The sequence below is a fragment of the Podarcis cretensis genome (assembly GCF_951804945.1).
Source record: "Podarcis cretensis genome assembly, chromosome: 16".
NCBI lineage: Eukaryota > Metazoa > Chordata > Lepidosauria > Squamata > Lacertidae > Podarcis > Podarcis cretensis.
In genome coordinates this window covers 19,585,072-19,599,737 of record NC_137186.1, presented here as the reverse complement: position 1 = coordinate 19,599,737, position 14,666 = coordinate 19,585,072, and the positions used below count along the sequence as shown (strand labels likewise).

General features: G+C 47.4%; 1 protein-coding gene across 9 annotated transcripts in view; it reads right to left on the bottom strand.

The window, feature by feature from the left end:
• The window catches only part of LOC307204741 (semaphorin-4A-like), a 69,215-nt gene that overhangs the window by 15,620 nt on the left and 38,929 nt on the right, over nt 1–14,666 (bottom strand). For all 9 annotated transcript variants that reach the window (XM_079956619.1, XM_079956623.1, XM_079956620.1 and 6 more), the window contains 6 exons: nt 6,239–6,399; nt 4,597–4,659; nt 2,885–2,983; nt 1,447–1,558; nt 948–1,055; nt 579–709 (listed from right to left, as the gene is read on the bottom strand). In XM_079956619.1, coding sequence (XP_079812745.1) covers nt 579–709; nt 948–1,055; nt 1,447–1,558; nt 2,885–2,983; nt 4,597–4,659; nt 6,239–6,399 — 674 coding nt within the window. The remainder of the gene's footprint in view (nt 1–578; nt 710–947; nt 1,056–1,446; nt 1,559–2,884; nt 2,984–4,596; nt 4,660–6,238; nt 6,400–14,666) is intronic.

The window sequence follows — 14,666 nt, the reverse complement described above, 5'->3', positions numbered from 1 at the left end:
TCAGAGGGAGATTGAACACAGAAGTCCTATTTAATTGCCACTGGCTGACCTAGTCTCTGTGAACTTGTCCAATACTTTTTTTAAAAATCCAATACTAAAAACTATTTAAGCTACCAGCCATCAGTACATCTTGTGCCAGTGGATTCTCAAATTACACTTCGTCCTTTCATTTGTCTGCCCCAAATCAACTTCTTATAATTCAAGCATTATGAGAGGGGAAGGGAAAATCATTGGCAGTCCACTATTGTCCAAAAGGGAATAAATCTCTATTATGTCTCCTTGCTCCAAACTACCAACCTTGGCCTTATTGTTGTCTTTTTTTGTAAAGGAAAAACCTTTCCAATATGTTAGCAAAATAATTAAAATTAAATTCTGGCTCCAGTTCCTTCTTGGGAAACCCTCTTTTCCAATCCCAGATATGTGATGAATGAAGGCAAGGGACAGCCACTCTGCACATGCTCATGTGTTACTCCTTCAGACATTCAAGAGCTAAAGCTTTGCCACAGAAAATATGTTTCTGGGGCTGAGCCCAAGCAAGTCGCAGCTCAAAAGCTCCCTTGATTCTTGAGATGGCTCACCTTGCAGACACGAGCCACCCTGGAGACGGTCAGTTTCTCAAAGAAGTCAAACTCCTTAGCTGTTTCCCCAAAGAAAAAGTAGACCTTGTCGTCAACCGGGATGTTGAAGGAGGCCACAAAAGCTGCATCACCTGGAGAGGGAAGCCAGACATGAGATCCCCTTTGCCCTCCCAGTTCTCGACTCAGCTGGTGTGAATCCCCAGGCGAAACCTTGTTGCCTAGGAGATGCATCTTCTCTGGGTACCAATCCATTAACTTATCAGTTGCCTAGGCGACCAGGCCATGGTGGATGGTGGGAGTCACTGGATACTAGTTGGGGATTGGACTAAGACCCTTCCCCCTTCCCTAGTCCTCTGGTTCTGCTCTTACCATGCAGCCAGTTATCTGTCTTCAGAACAGTCCTGCTGCCCAGGGTGCGAGTAATGATGGCCTCATTGCCTTGAAAGTTGTTCCTGGTACCCGTGTAAAGTTCACCATCTGCAGAGTAAAGGCAGGAAACAAGATGATTCCTTCTCAGGAACAGTCCCTGTTCTCTGGAGTTCTGGTAATTCACTGCTGCCATTTTTTGCCTTTCTAAATATCTTGTCGGTCAGTATGCTTTGCTAACTTCCCCACCCTTCAGCTCCCTCCCCAGGGCCCATAACAGTTAAATCCCAGAATGGGCATCTCATCTCCAGTGCACATCCCTGGGAAAGGCACCAGCATGGGTCCGGGAACAGCACAGGCCTCTATTGCCAGCTGGCGGGGGCTGATGGGAGTTGTAGTCCAAAACATCTGGATGGGGAAGGTTGGATTAGAGCCTTCAGTAATGTGTCGTGGGGCAGGAGAGGGGGACAGGCAATGATTCTGGGGTGTTACAAGGGCTCACCGACTACGATTGCTGTATTCTGATGTTGAGGGTCAAAGGGGCAAATGCCTTTCCCTTCCAGGAGGAGAGGTTTGCCGTTTACATCAGTCGCCAGGGTAAAATTCTCCAGGTCCTAGCAAGCCAGGGAAAGAAAAGGGGGAAAAGAAGGAAAAAAGAATATATTGGAAAGCGTCCTTCAGAAAGCAAGCATCCCTATTTGCTGCACAATTTGGGAAACGTCATTTCTTCCTAATATAGTTTTGCATAATTCTTCTTGCATAATTCTATCTATTGCATTTTGGGCATGGCTCTTCTCTTCCTCCAGGATGCTCTGGGTGCCTTATGTGTACCCCTTGCTTTTTTCTGATCCTCCAAACAACCTTGGAGGTTAGGTTAGGTCAAGCAGGAATGCTTGACTAGTTCACAGATGTTCAGTAAGCCTTTTTTCTTTTGGTTTCATTTGATTTTTTCATCATCATCATCATCATTTATTATTTCTACCCCGTCCATCTGGCTGGGTTTCCCCAGCCACTCTGGGTGGCTCCCAATAGAATATTAAAAGTACAATAAAACATCAAACATTAAAAACTTCCCTAAACAGGGCTGCCTTCAGATGTCTTCTAAAAGTCCAATAGTTGTTTATTTCCCTGACATCTGATGGGAGGGCGTTCCACAAGGCAGGTGCCACTACCGAGAAGGCCCTCTGCCTGGTTCCCTGTAACCACACTTCTCGCAGTGAGGGAACCACCAGAAGGTCCTCGAAGGCGGACCTCAGTGTCCAGGCAGAATGATGGGGGTGGAGACGCTCCTTCAGGTATACTGAGCCGAGGCCGTGTAGGGCTTTAAAGGTCAGCACCAACATATATATATACTGCTTGATTGTAGAAAACCTCAAAGTTTTGTGTCTGGATGAGGCTCTGTGTTTGGAAAATGGTGAGACTAAGCTCTGAGAATCAACCAAACTTTTATTGTTCTCTCCATACTGCAGATGGGGAAGTTGAGATGTGTGCAAGAACAGCTTGCCTAAGGTTCATCTAGTGACTTCATGGCAAAGCAAGATTCAAACCAGGGATCTCTGGTCTTTTGCCTCAGCCTCTTAGTTACTAGGCTGCTCCAGTTTCAGGGGTGGGCAGGTGGTACAAGGCATCCATTGGGTCTCTTGAGACAGTTATAGTTCAGGGGTGCAGCATAGCAGTCTGGAAATCCAATGGGTGCTCCCCTGGAGATTAGATGCAACATCACAAAGGATGCAGAGGTTTTCGCCAGTCCAGGACTAGCCAATGTGGCACCCTGCAGATGTTGGACCGCAAGTCCCATCAGCACCATCCAGCATAGCCAGTGTTGGGAATGATGGGAGCTGGAGTCCAACAACTGGCAGAGGGCACCATCTTGGCTACCCCTTGGTTAGTTGCTAGCCTGGTGGAGCCTGCCCCCTTCCCTCTCTGCCCCAGGAACTCACAACGTAAGTGCAGGTGGGGCTGAAAGCGTACGTCCCGCAGGCGTAAAGGTGTGTGTCGTTCAGCTGCACTAGGACACGGATGAAATTGAAACATTCTGTCTGTGGAAATGAAGAGGGGAAATCAAGATTCAGCTGCCACTTGAATTTGCATCCCAGAGGAAGTTTCCACCGGGAGGTTGTCGAAATGCACAACTGTGTCCTACAGTGTACAGAATGCACGCGAAAGCAGCCCCTTTTCTGCTTGCAAGTTCGAATGGGTTTTTGAAGTGGTTAAGAGGTAACACCTGCATTATTTGTTTCCTTAAAACATGGGAGCCTGCAATTCCTCTGCATGGGAGGCATGTGCTCTGTCTCCGGGGCTATGGGCCCTTCTTACAGCTGCTTTCCTGGGGTAACTCTTCCTCTTCCAATGAGTCTCACCTGGCTCAGGAGGCTGTGCAAGCTCAGGGGCCATGACACAGAGGCAGCATCCTGCTCTTCAAAATCTAGCAAAGCCCTGCCATCAGCTAGGATTGGTAGGCACTCCAGAAGAGTGCCTTTTGGTGGTGGCTCCCAACAGTTATGGCACAAAATACCTGCTCAGGTCTACAAGATTCAAGAGCTTTATATAGACCCCAAACTTCTATTTATCCAGACAAGCTTTGGCTTTTAGTTTCAAGCATGGGAGGTTGCTGCCCCCCACCTTCTCTTTCTCTCTCCCTCTCTCCCTCTCTCTCTCTCCCCTTTGTTTAATCAGCTTACAGTCAAGACTGTCTGTTTGTTTTTCATTACAGCTCCCTGAGGGTCTCTCTTGTCCAAAGACAAGCTATAAATTCCCCAATAAGCAAATGAATAAACTATCCACCAGGGGGAGCGACACTTGTGTATAATTCTGCTTTGACAAATGCCCTGGGTGGTTTGAAATACATCGGCAAGGATTTCTGATTCTCAACAGTTTAACAATGGCAGGAACAAAGACCCCCCCACCCCTTAAATTATACTGTTGGAATGAAGAAATGGGGGGGGGGGGCAGAGCAAGCAGACCAGGAATGGCTCTCTCTCTCTCTCTCTCTCTCTCTCTCTCTCTCTCTCTCTCTCTCTCTCTCTCTGTGTGTGTGTGTGTGTTTATGGACTGTGATCTCTATTCAGTTCTAGCACTCAAAACAAACTCCTGGGCTCAAAATTCTCTTAACTGTCAATGTACATGGTTTGCACCTGGCACCAGTGGATCTGAGAGAGCAAGTAATCCCCTCATCCCCAAAAAACAGACAACCCCCCACCCACCCAGAGTAGATCCCACAATCCTGAAGCCATTTTAGGGTGTGTTAAATATACGTCTGGACTGACTTGTTCCTCCCTCGCCTGGCCCCACAGAAAATACCAATTTGAAGGCACACTAGACATGGCACAGGAGACCTGCAAGCAGAACCACCCCTGGTTTTATGCTGCTCCTTCTTGCACAGCTGAGTTTGCTATATCTTACTCCCACTCCCACCCCATGGGTCAGGCAGCAGTTTTGGAGTGGAGATAGGGACCGAAACCAGCCAAATGCAGGAGGAAAGAGTTAAGCTCCCGTTTCGTCAGCGCCATGTCCACTGGCCCTGATTCAACCCCCACCCCACTCAGGGTCTGCTTTTATATTTGCTGCATGCAGACACACATACAGACTACGGTAAGTTATAATCCCTAAGGAAATGAAGCTTCACACACAGAGAGACATAGACATATCTTACCTCATTGCTTTTCTTCTTGAAGACACACTCAACCTTTTTTGTTGCTGTGGGGCCCCACAGTATCTATCACAGGAAAAGGGAAAGACTTTAGATAGTAGTAGTAGTAGTAGTAGTAATTCTGTGAGTTTCTCATTTTTCCAGTCTAAAATTCAATTCTCCACATTTGCATATCCCTTTATGGTTTTTTTTTTAATGCCCTCGTGAAATTTGTCAGCATTGTAGGGCTGATAAGCAAATTGCAGTATGCCGTTTCCTCTAATAATATAGTACATTTTTTGCAAGTTATTTCCTCCCCCTCCCCCCGTCCAAATACATGCTTCTTTATGCCCACTTAGAGAAACGGCACCACAACATTTGGAACATTTGTTGTGGCACATTTCTGCTGTCCCCAGTCTGCCCCTTTTAAGATTCTTGAGTCTTCCTAGTCCTCTATTATCTGTTAACGGAGAAGTCCTGTCCACAAATTGAGATAATTTTGCCGTTTTTCACTAGGTGGCTTATCTCCACCTTACAGCCACCTGTCTCTGGCCCCTGGACATTATTTTGGTGAAGGTGATCAGCTGGCTAATTCTGCTGGTTAAACAGGACCTGGGATGGCACCTTTTAAGAGAGGGCTGTTGTTATATAATCCTGTGGTCTTCAATGCGTTGGATCATGAGTGCAGAGTGCCTCCACCCCCATCGTTCAACCTGGAAGCTGAGTTCCAGCTCTGAGGGCCTTCTGGCGGTTCCCTCACTGTGAGAAGCAAAGCTACAGGGAACCAGGCAGAGGGCCTTCTCAGTAGTGGTGCCTGCCCTGTGGAATGCCCTCCCATCAGATGTCAAAGAGATAAATCATTATACGACCTTCCATAGACATCTGAAGACAGTCCTGTATCAGGAAGCTTTTAACATCTGATATTTGGGTGGCTTCTTTTATATTCTATTGAAAGCAGCCCAGAGTGGCTCGGGAAACCCATTGAGATGGGCAGGGTACAATTTATTTATTTTTTAATTCTACACAGAAAGCTCTCAACTTACATGCATTTAACTTGTGCGCATTCAGCTTTACAGGCTTGGCAAAAAAAAAAAAAGGAATTAAGAAGGTGGTAGCAAGGGGCAGGGCATTCTGGGGGGGGAAATCCCCCGGAACACAATCCCCACATAAGATTTCTGTACTTGAAGTGTCCAGAAACCTGCCTGTAAGGAACCGAAACAGTTTAGCTAGACCTGGCTTGAACTGCTTCTTTTGTTTTTGACGTACTGTTCTGCTTTCATCTTTGTACTCTTTGCTCTTATTTTCTATCTGAGTCTAAAGAAATTCTAGGGAATTCGTTCTTGCGGCTAAACTCAAAGAGCATTCTTCCCCCTCACGAGCCTAGGACCCTTTGGTTCATGATCTTATAACAGCAGGCTTTGCTGGGCAAAAGTAAGTCAATGAGGAAATGAGAAGAGCAATTGGTGCAAATCCCTGCTTCTCCTTGTGGGTATTTCTTTTCGATTCGAAGAAATCGCCACCCCCTGGGGGTTGAGCTTTCTAAAGAGATGAGGTGGTAGCTATGCGAGAGGGGGCAGAAGGCCAGTCATCACCAGAACACCATGCCAGACCCACCCCCTCATTTTCCTCCAGCACGTCTTATCCCAAATCCCTGTTTCCCACTCACCTCACCCTTCAGCCTGATGGAGTCAGGGCTGCCGATGTCAAGAGCAAGGATAGCATCTCTGGCTCCGACATAGAGAGTTGCCCCGTCTTTGCTCAGGAGAAAAGTGTCGTAATTTTGAACCCCCTTTCGGTGGAATGAGAAAACTATTCGGCTGGAATCCCCTGAGGGAGGAGAAAAGGTGGTTAGGTTCATTTATTTTTAGAACACCTCTTCAGAAATTATTGTGACCCCTAAAGTTAGGGGTGGCTAATAATTTTTGTGGGGGGTGGGGCAGCATCATCCACCCATAGCCAGCCTTCTGGGGTGGACATGCCCAAAAGTTGGCGTGGTCACACAAACCACTTTCTGACTCTCTCACACACATACACAGCACACACAACCCCTTTCCCAGCTTAGCTGTGCAAATCAGTGAGGAGGGGAGGTCATCACCCCTCTCCCTGCTCATGAACCAATCAAGTGGAAGACTGGAAAGCAGGAGATTTGCATCTCCATCAGGGGACTGGGCTGGGTGGAGAGGGTCATGCTTCTTTGCCACCGCCACCGCCCCCCTGTTCTGTGTCTACTCTGGTGGCAGGGGCAGTAAAGAGGAAGGAGGGCTGGTTTAGCTGGTCTGCCTGATTGCATTCACTCTCAAAGTATAGACCACAGCCTGTACAGGTTGCACCCTCCCTGTGCAAAAAATGGGGGATAATAATTGGCCTACCTTACAAGGGTGTCGGTAGGATTACAATGATGAGAAGTGTTAAGTTTGAAAGCAGCAACAGCTAGGTATTCTTCTTATTAAAAGTTTTGTCTTTGACAAAGGGTAGAGAATTTTCTAAGTCTGGATCTGTGACCATTTTTTTGGCGAGCAAGTGAAAAAATACTGGGGAGAAAAAGAAGAAACCAAATCTTGGCAGCCACATGAGCCAGTGAAATGTGTTGATTAGAGTTGTCAGACTAAGAGCTCAAAGACCTGGGTTCAAACTCCTTCTCAGCCATGAAGCTCACTTGGTGACCTTGACTTATCTCTCACCCTAGCCTACCTCACAGGGTTGTTGTGGGGATAAACTGGGAGGAAGAGAACCATATATGTCACCATGAGTCCCTAATGAGAAAAGCAGAGTGTTCATGTAGCCATAACCTGCTCCATGCTAATCCTTGCCCGCTGCAGCCATCCTGAGGCTGCTGGATGTGGAAATGGGGAAGCAAGGAAAGTGCAATGAATGCCCACACTTTTCATTCTAATAAGGAGGAAGTGAATGCAGTCAGGGCTGTCTTAAGCATATGCGGCGCCAGAGTGCAAAGATCTGCCCGCCCCCCAGCCCAGGGCAACAAAGCAACCCAAGACACACCGGTGTCTGCAACTGAGCAAAGCTAGGCACCTCGTGGTGTACCTCATTCACAGTACTGAGGGAAAAAACCACCAGTAATGTTTCCCTGTTCACTTAAAAACAATGCTTATATGTCAAGAAGAATTCTGGGATATCCTCACTCAGGAAGAGCTCTGCAGCATCAGACTAAGAGCCTATCTAGTCAAGCATTCAGTTCCTACAGTGACCACCCCAGATGTTTATGGGAAGCCCTTGTGCAGGACATGAGCACCATAGCCCTCTCTCTGTCATTCCCCACTAACTCATATTCTGGCTGCATACACACCAAACATTTAAAGCACTTCTGAAGCACCCGCCCACCCAAAAAGAATCCTATTAACTGTAGTTACACATTAGAGTGGCATTTTCAAGCATCCTTCAGTTCCCAGGATTCTTGTAGTGCATGCACACGTTAAATGTGCTTTGAAGTATGAGGCATGCTGCCTCTGGCACTGGAGATCACAGAATTGTAGAGTTGGAAGGGACCCCAAGAGTCATCTAGTCCAACCCTCTGCAATGCAGGAATCTCAACTAAAGCATCCATGACAGATAGCCATCCAACCCCTGCTTAAAAACCTCCAAAGGACTTTTGTTTTCCTCGAATTCCTGGGCAGCGCCTGGCACTTCCCACTTGGAAATACTTAAATCTAGTTCTGCATCACACACCAAATACTCTAGGAAGCCCACAACCATGACAAGACAGCCACCCCAGCAACTGGCATTCGGACAAACACAGAGGTTTCTAGGTAGCCGTTACAGCTAACAGCCACAACATGCCTTTCATGAACATGTCACACACATCATCTAAGCCTGTAGCCATCATCACAGCTTGTGGCAACAAATCTCATAGTTCAACTATGTACCGCAGGGGAAGATATTGTGGCGCACCCCATATTATGTTGTTGGAGTACAATTTGCATCAGCTCCTACCAGCCCCCAAATCCGATGGCTTGGGTTGGTGTGAGTTGTAGTTCAACAACATCTGGATTGTACAGGGTGAATAAATTTGTGCCTATGAATCTCCCACCATTGTGCTTCATTGGATGACTAATGTTACAGAAGATGTGCAATGACGGTGATCCCATCCCTGTGGCTGTTAATTGCCTACATTCATTAAATGCTACGTGAGGTATATTTACATTGCAAGCATATGCATGTCTACGCAGAAGTGCACCCCGTGGTATTCAAGTGGACTTGCTCCCAAGCACATGGACAATCGCAAACCTCAGGTTACCAGCCTATTCACTGGGATATCCCGCTGAAGAATCCCACACGGGACTTGGGAGAGGACGGCACTGTGAAGTTGCAATGCGATACACACTTTACTTGGAAGTCACAAGGCTTCCTTTCTGAACAGGCAGCTCCGGGGCTGCACTATATACAGATTGCAAAACAAAAAGGCTCCCCAAATGCAAAACAAAAGGCACCCCCAAACTGCCTTTTTTTGCCCGCCAACTTCTCAGCCACACGAGACCAGCCCTGACTCTGCTCATTCCCCCCTTCACTGCCCCCCAAGAAGCCCCGACTTCCAGTATCACTCCCTGCAGACGCCTCGCAAAGATTTCTCCATTCCCTGTGGCGAGGTTCCCTCTGCCAGTATCTGCCGCTGGGCCACCATCAAGTCCCGATAGTATTTTGCAGCCAGCAAGGCCGCCACCAGTGCCAAGGCCTGGCCCAGCCAGGGCAAACACAGCAGAGGAAGGCGCGGGGAACTCCCGCCACCAGCCTCGCGCTCGTCCTCGTGGGGCGCCATTTCTGGTGGAGTGCGGGGTGGCGAGGCCTCGGGGGGCCTGGGGCTCCCCTCTTCTCCCCTGGCCATCGCCCGCTGCTATGGCTGCTTCTCCAGACTCCAGCTCTTGGGCCCCAGACTCCTGGCCTGGTGCCCCTGAGAGGCTGGCACCCTGGCGCCCCGCACCACTACGGCCTATGGGTAAGACGGCCCTGAATGCAGTGAAATTAGATCATCACCCCAAACTCTTCAGTAGCTTAACAGGAAACTGAGTTTGAGTAAAATGTGTGCTTGCAATCTTGACAGTCCCTTTTAAAGTAACATGTCCTGAATGAGATCCATTTCCTATAATTAACACCCTGCCTCCTGCCATCAGGAAATGGCTTGATAGTTAACCGAAACATGCTCATAAGGGCTCCATTAGGCTTGCTTCCTCCCTCAGGTCAAACCCCTCCTTTCTTTACTCAGCTCTTTTTCTGAAAACAAGTGCTTCTTTGTGTGATTTCTGTTTGGAAAGAAGCTATCCCAGGTGAGAGTTGGGCAAATCTGTCAATTTTGTTCTCTAAGTTTCCAATTCTTCCAATCTTAAAATTTCCTTTCAGGGCTGGGCCACCCATGAGGCATGCTGAGGCCATGCCCCCAAGAGCGTCCCGCCCACCCCTGCCAGTGACAGAGAAGTGGTGGCAGCAGTGGTGGAAGCTTCTGGCAAGATATCGCCAGAACCTGCCACTGCCACTTCACAGGCACTGCCCTGTGACTCAGGTAAGGGAGGCAGCAAGATGGCAGTAGCAGCACCTTCCCTTTTTGCCTCAGGCGGCAAAACATGATGCACTACCCTGTTTAGTTTTCCACATTTCCACAGCAATTTGCAGATTTTAAAAAAATATTCACAGAAGTTAATCAGCATTTTAGTGTGCATATCTCCTAATAAACACATTTTTGCAGTCTGGTCTAATGTACAGACTTTTGCAAGCAAACTTCCCTCATACAATGCATTTTGTTTGTTATTTTCAACAGTATAGGCATTTATGTTGACATTATACACTACTGTGTGCCTTTTTTTACACATTACTTGCCTGGAGAACTATATTCCCAAGAGCCAGTGTGGTGTGAAGTGGTTAGAGTGTTGGACTAAGGAACTAGGGTTCAAATCCCCACTCAGCCATGAAGCTTGCTGGGTGAACCTGGGCTGGTCACTCACTCTTAGTCTAACCTACCTCACAGGGCTCTTGAGATGATAACATGGGGATGAAGAGAACTATGTATGTCATATCTTGGGCTCCTCGGAGGAAGGTGGGATATAAATGTAAAGAGAAAATAAATAGCAAAATTCGGCTAAGTGCGAATTTCAAAGGATGGCTGCCTTTTGGTTCACATCTCATTTCAAAAAGTTCAGATTAGGTCAGCTGGCCTTTAAATGTGAACGGAATTGAATTTTGCATCCATCTCTACCACAGTCACTGTGGGCCTCCTCCTCTGCACACAGGAAATGCTGCAACAGAATTTGGCTGCACCCGATGCACACACAGGGCAGGATTAACCACATGCCCCAATGGTGGTTGATGGGCTGTAGGCGGAAAGGCAGAATCCGGGAATAGGTTCCTCCTTTTATAGAGGGGGCCCCTTGGGCCCACAGACAGGTTGGGAATTACCCATTTAACTTTGCAGAGCCATGGTGACCTGATGGAGAAGTGAGGGCAGGACCAGCATCTTACTTCACTCCCCAAGCATTTCCATGCACCAGCAGTAAGGACAAGATGCACTGACGTCACAATGCCAGCTCAGCTGGTTAGAGCATGGTGCTGATAAAGCCACGGTTGCAGATTCAATCCCTGTATGGGACAGATGCAAATCCCTGTATTGCAGGGGGTTGGACTAAATGATCCTCATGGTGCCTTCTGACTCTACCATTCTATGATAACTTATATGCTAAGTCCCCCCCCCAAAGGCAAAGGTGGGCAAAACAGCTGCCCAGGAAATTTGGTTGGAGGTTTCCAACCTAGAATCTAGGAAGCAAATAAATAAAGGGAGAGAATGATTTATCAAGGGTAGGGGTTAGGAAATGCAAAGTTAGAACACTTGGACTTTGCGGCAGGAAAGGGGTATATAGGGAGAACATTGTTAACAGAATCTATGTGACTACCCCCTCCCCAGTTAGGCAGCCCCCACCCCAAACAGTAACATATCGCCACAAGCTTTCTATGGCTTCCTGAACACTTGTGTCAGAGTTACATTTGCTTGGGATCGGGACTATGCACAAGGACACAGAGACATAGGGAGCCTACTTAGACAGAGATGGCTCATCTATCTCAGCATTGTCTATGGTGGATGGCAATGACTCTACAGAGTTTCAGGCAGGGCCTCTCCTAGTCCTACCCGGAGGATGTTGGGGATTGAACCTGGGACCTTCTGCTTGCAAGGGCTCTCCCAATGAGCTATGGTCCTTTCCCACAGGTTGTGTCAAGATCCAAATGAAAAGGTCTATAACTCAGTGGTAGAGCATCTTTTCTATGTGCAGAAGGTTCGTCCCATGGCATTTCCAAGCAAGATGGGGGGACGATGACCCCCATGTGCAGCCCTAGGGGAGCTGCTGGTAGTTAGGGCAGACAATGCTGAATCAGATGAATTTATAGAAGGCAAGTTCCTAGGTTCCTGTGGAAGCCACTGGGGCTATATTTGTGCTCCGGGGTCTCTAGCTGCCCATGCATCCGTTCGGGCCCTTCAGCCAATGAACACACCAACAATACTTGCCAACATCTGCAGCAATATTCACTCTGAGCTGAAACTGTCAGTACTTCTCTGAATGAAAACCCACCACAACCTTAGAGGAAGGAAGTGGTGAGATACAGTTCAGATTAGAATTAAAACACTGAGGGGGCCTGCAAGAGCAAGGGTAGGCAAACCTTTGGAGGCACCAAGGGCTGCAGTGGTCGGTTTGGGGACCAAGCACACCTAGGAGCATGAACCCCACCCAACATATAGAAACAGAGACTAAGAGCTCCCTCTTTGATTTAGCTTTTAGTTCTTCTCCTTGACTTTTCTAGCAATGGAGCAGACAGACCCCTTCTCTTCCTTTCTGAGCAGAGCCAGTGAGATGACTCTGCTCAGCCTTCCAGTCCACGTGGATTCTGATTTAAGTTGGAGATGTCCTAAAATTAATTCCATAATTGGAGAAAAACAGTCGAATTTGCATTTCTCATTGCTCTATGCTATAGTAACATCACACAAGTATGCACTGAGCCACCAAAACACTGCAAAGAAGCAAACCTGACTGTGCATTTCTTGCATGTGTTTTACTGATGTGCGCACATACACTCCTGTGGACTTGCATAAACTCAACACAAAATAGAATTTTAAGCACTTGTGCACACAATCCCATTGAGACTGCAACCTTGCAATATTTTCTTAAAGCCTACATGCGCATCAGTAGCATGGCAAGGCAGTGAGGGGAAGCACAAATGGAGGGATGTAGCTCAGTGGTAGACCCTCTGCCTTGCATGCAGAAGGTCCCAGATTCAATCTCTGACGGCATCTCCAGGTAGGGCTGAGAAACACCCTTGCCTGAAACCATGGGAATGTTGCTGCTAGTCAGTGTAGGTGATACTGAGTTAGATGGAACAATGGTATGAGACAGCTTCTGCACAGGAACATTACAAGCTTCAGGTTTTTTAAATCAAAATTAAAAGAACAAGGGGTAATTCCTGGGTATCCCTTCAGAAAGAAGAAATCTAGCAAGAAAATCAAGTCAGATTTTTGGGAGCATTCTTAAAATATGCATACAAGCACACGCATGTTGTTATGTGAGCAGGGCTATCAGTGCAGCAGTATCCTGAGGCAACACCTGGATTTGACAGAGTGTCAATAGCCTGGGCAAAATGTTGCCATGGGAACTAAATTGCTAGCCAATTGTTTCTGGATACAGGACCATTCCTATTTTTAATGTTCTGAAGCAGCTCTTCTCCTGCCATCTGAAAAGCAAAGGATGTCATCCAGGGGTCTGTGCAAAGGGAAGACGGTCCAGACTGAGAACAGACATGGAGAGCAGAGTTCGGGGTTCTTAGGGTGCTGGCGGTCACCCTAAAGTCTGATATGGGAGCAGCAGACATTGGCTGGGTGCCTCCATCCCCTCCACACAACTAGTATATCTGTAAATGGCTCTCAGAGTTATAAACTGGCAGCGAGCCCCCAGCTGCCTCATTCCAAAGGGCACCAAGCCTGAGTAAGTGCAGCACCACTGGAATTTAGGAAAATGGGAAGCTGTCTTATACTGAGTCTGTCTGACCATTAGTCTATCTAGCTCAGCATGGCCTACAATTACTGGCAGTGGCTCTTTGAGGTTTCAGGTGGCATTTCTTTCCTAGCAATACTTGGAGATGCTGGGCATTGAAGATGGGACTTTCTGAATGCAGAGCAGATGCTATACTCCTGAGCTGTGGCCCTTCCCAAAGGCATAGCAACTTAGGAAGACCATTGTTCCATGTTCCATCTATCTCAGGACTATCCAAACTGCATCATCATCATCATCATCATCACCATCATCTATCCAGAATTCCAGACAAGTGACGTTCCTAGCTTTGCAAGTAAATGCCAGGGATTGAAACTAGGAGCTTCTGCATGCAGTGGAGGTATTAGATGCTCAGCCCCAGAACTATGGGGTCCATCCCCTCAAAATAAAGTATGGTATGTTTCTAGTCCACGTTTCTGAACAAAAAGGCTGATTTACTGTAAATAGGAAGATTCCTTATACTGGAACTGCCCATTCATCCATCTGGACTGGTCATTCATCCTATTTACTTGACTGGCAGCAGCAATCCAGGGTTTCAGATGGGATCTCTCATAGCACTACTTGGAGATATCAGGGTTTTAAAGCCTGGGACCTTCAGTTGGCTAAACACATATGCTCTCCCATCGAGCCAAGGTCCTTCCCAAAATTTCTCATGCTCTGGAGGTGTGTGCACAATGATATATATATATATTAATCTCCACTTTGAGGATTTAGTTTGAGTTGGAAGTTCAGATTATGTAACCCACATTTAAATTAAATAATAAAAACACCTCTCCCCGACACCCACCCATGCACAAGTGTATTTTTAGGGTCCTCCCCTCCATCCCCCCTCCCAAAAAACCCTCAAGAATTTTGGCCCTAGGCCTGAAACGGTCTTGTGTACATTGGCTTCCAGAGGTTTAAGTGCACTTAGTTTGCATTGGACAGCCTCCATGGAGTTTCCCTAGGTCCAGGTTGGGTGGGGGAGGGGGGCGTCAAAGTGTGATGACTGAACATCTGCTTTGAATGCACAAGGTTCCAGCTTCAATCTCTGGCATCTCCAGGTAGGGCCAGAAAAGACCA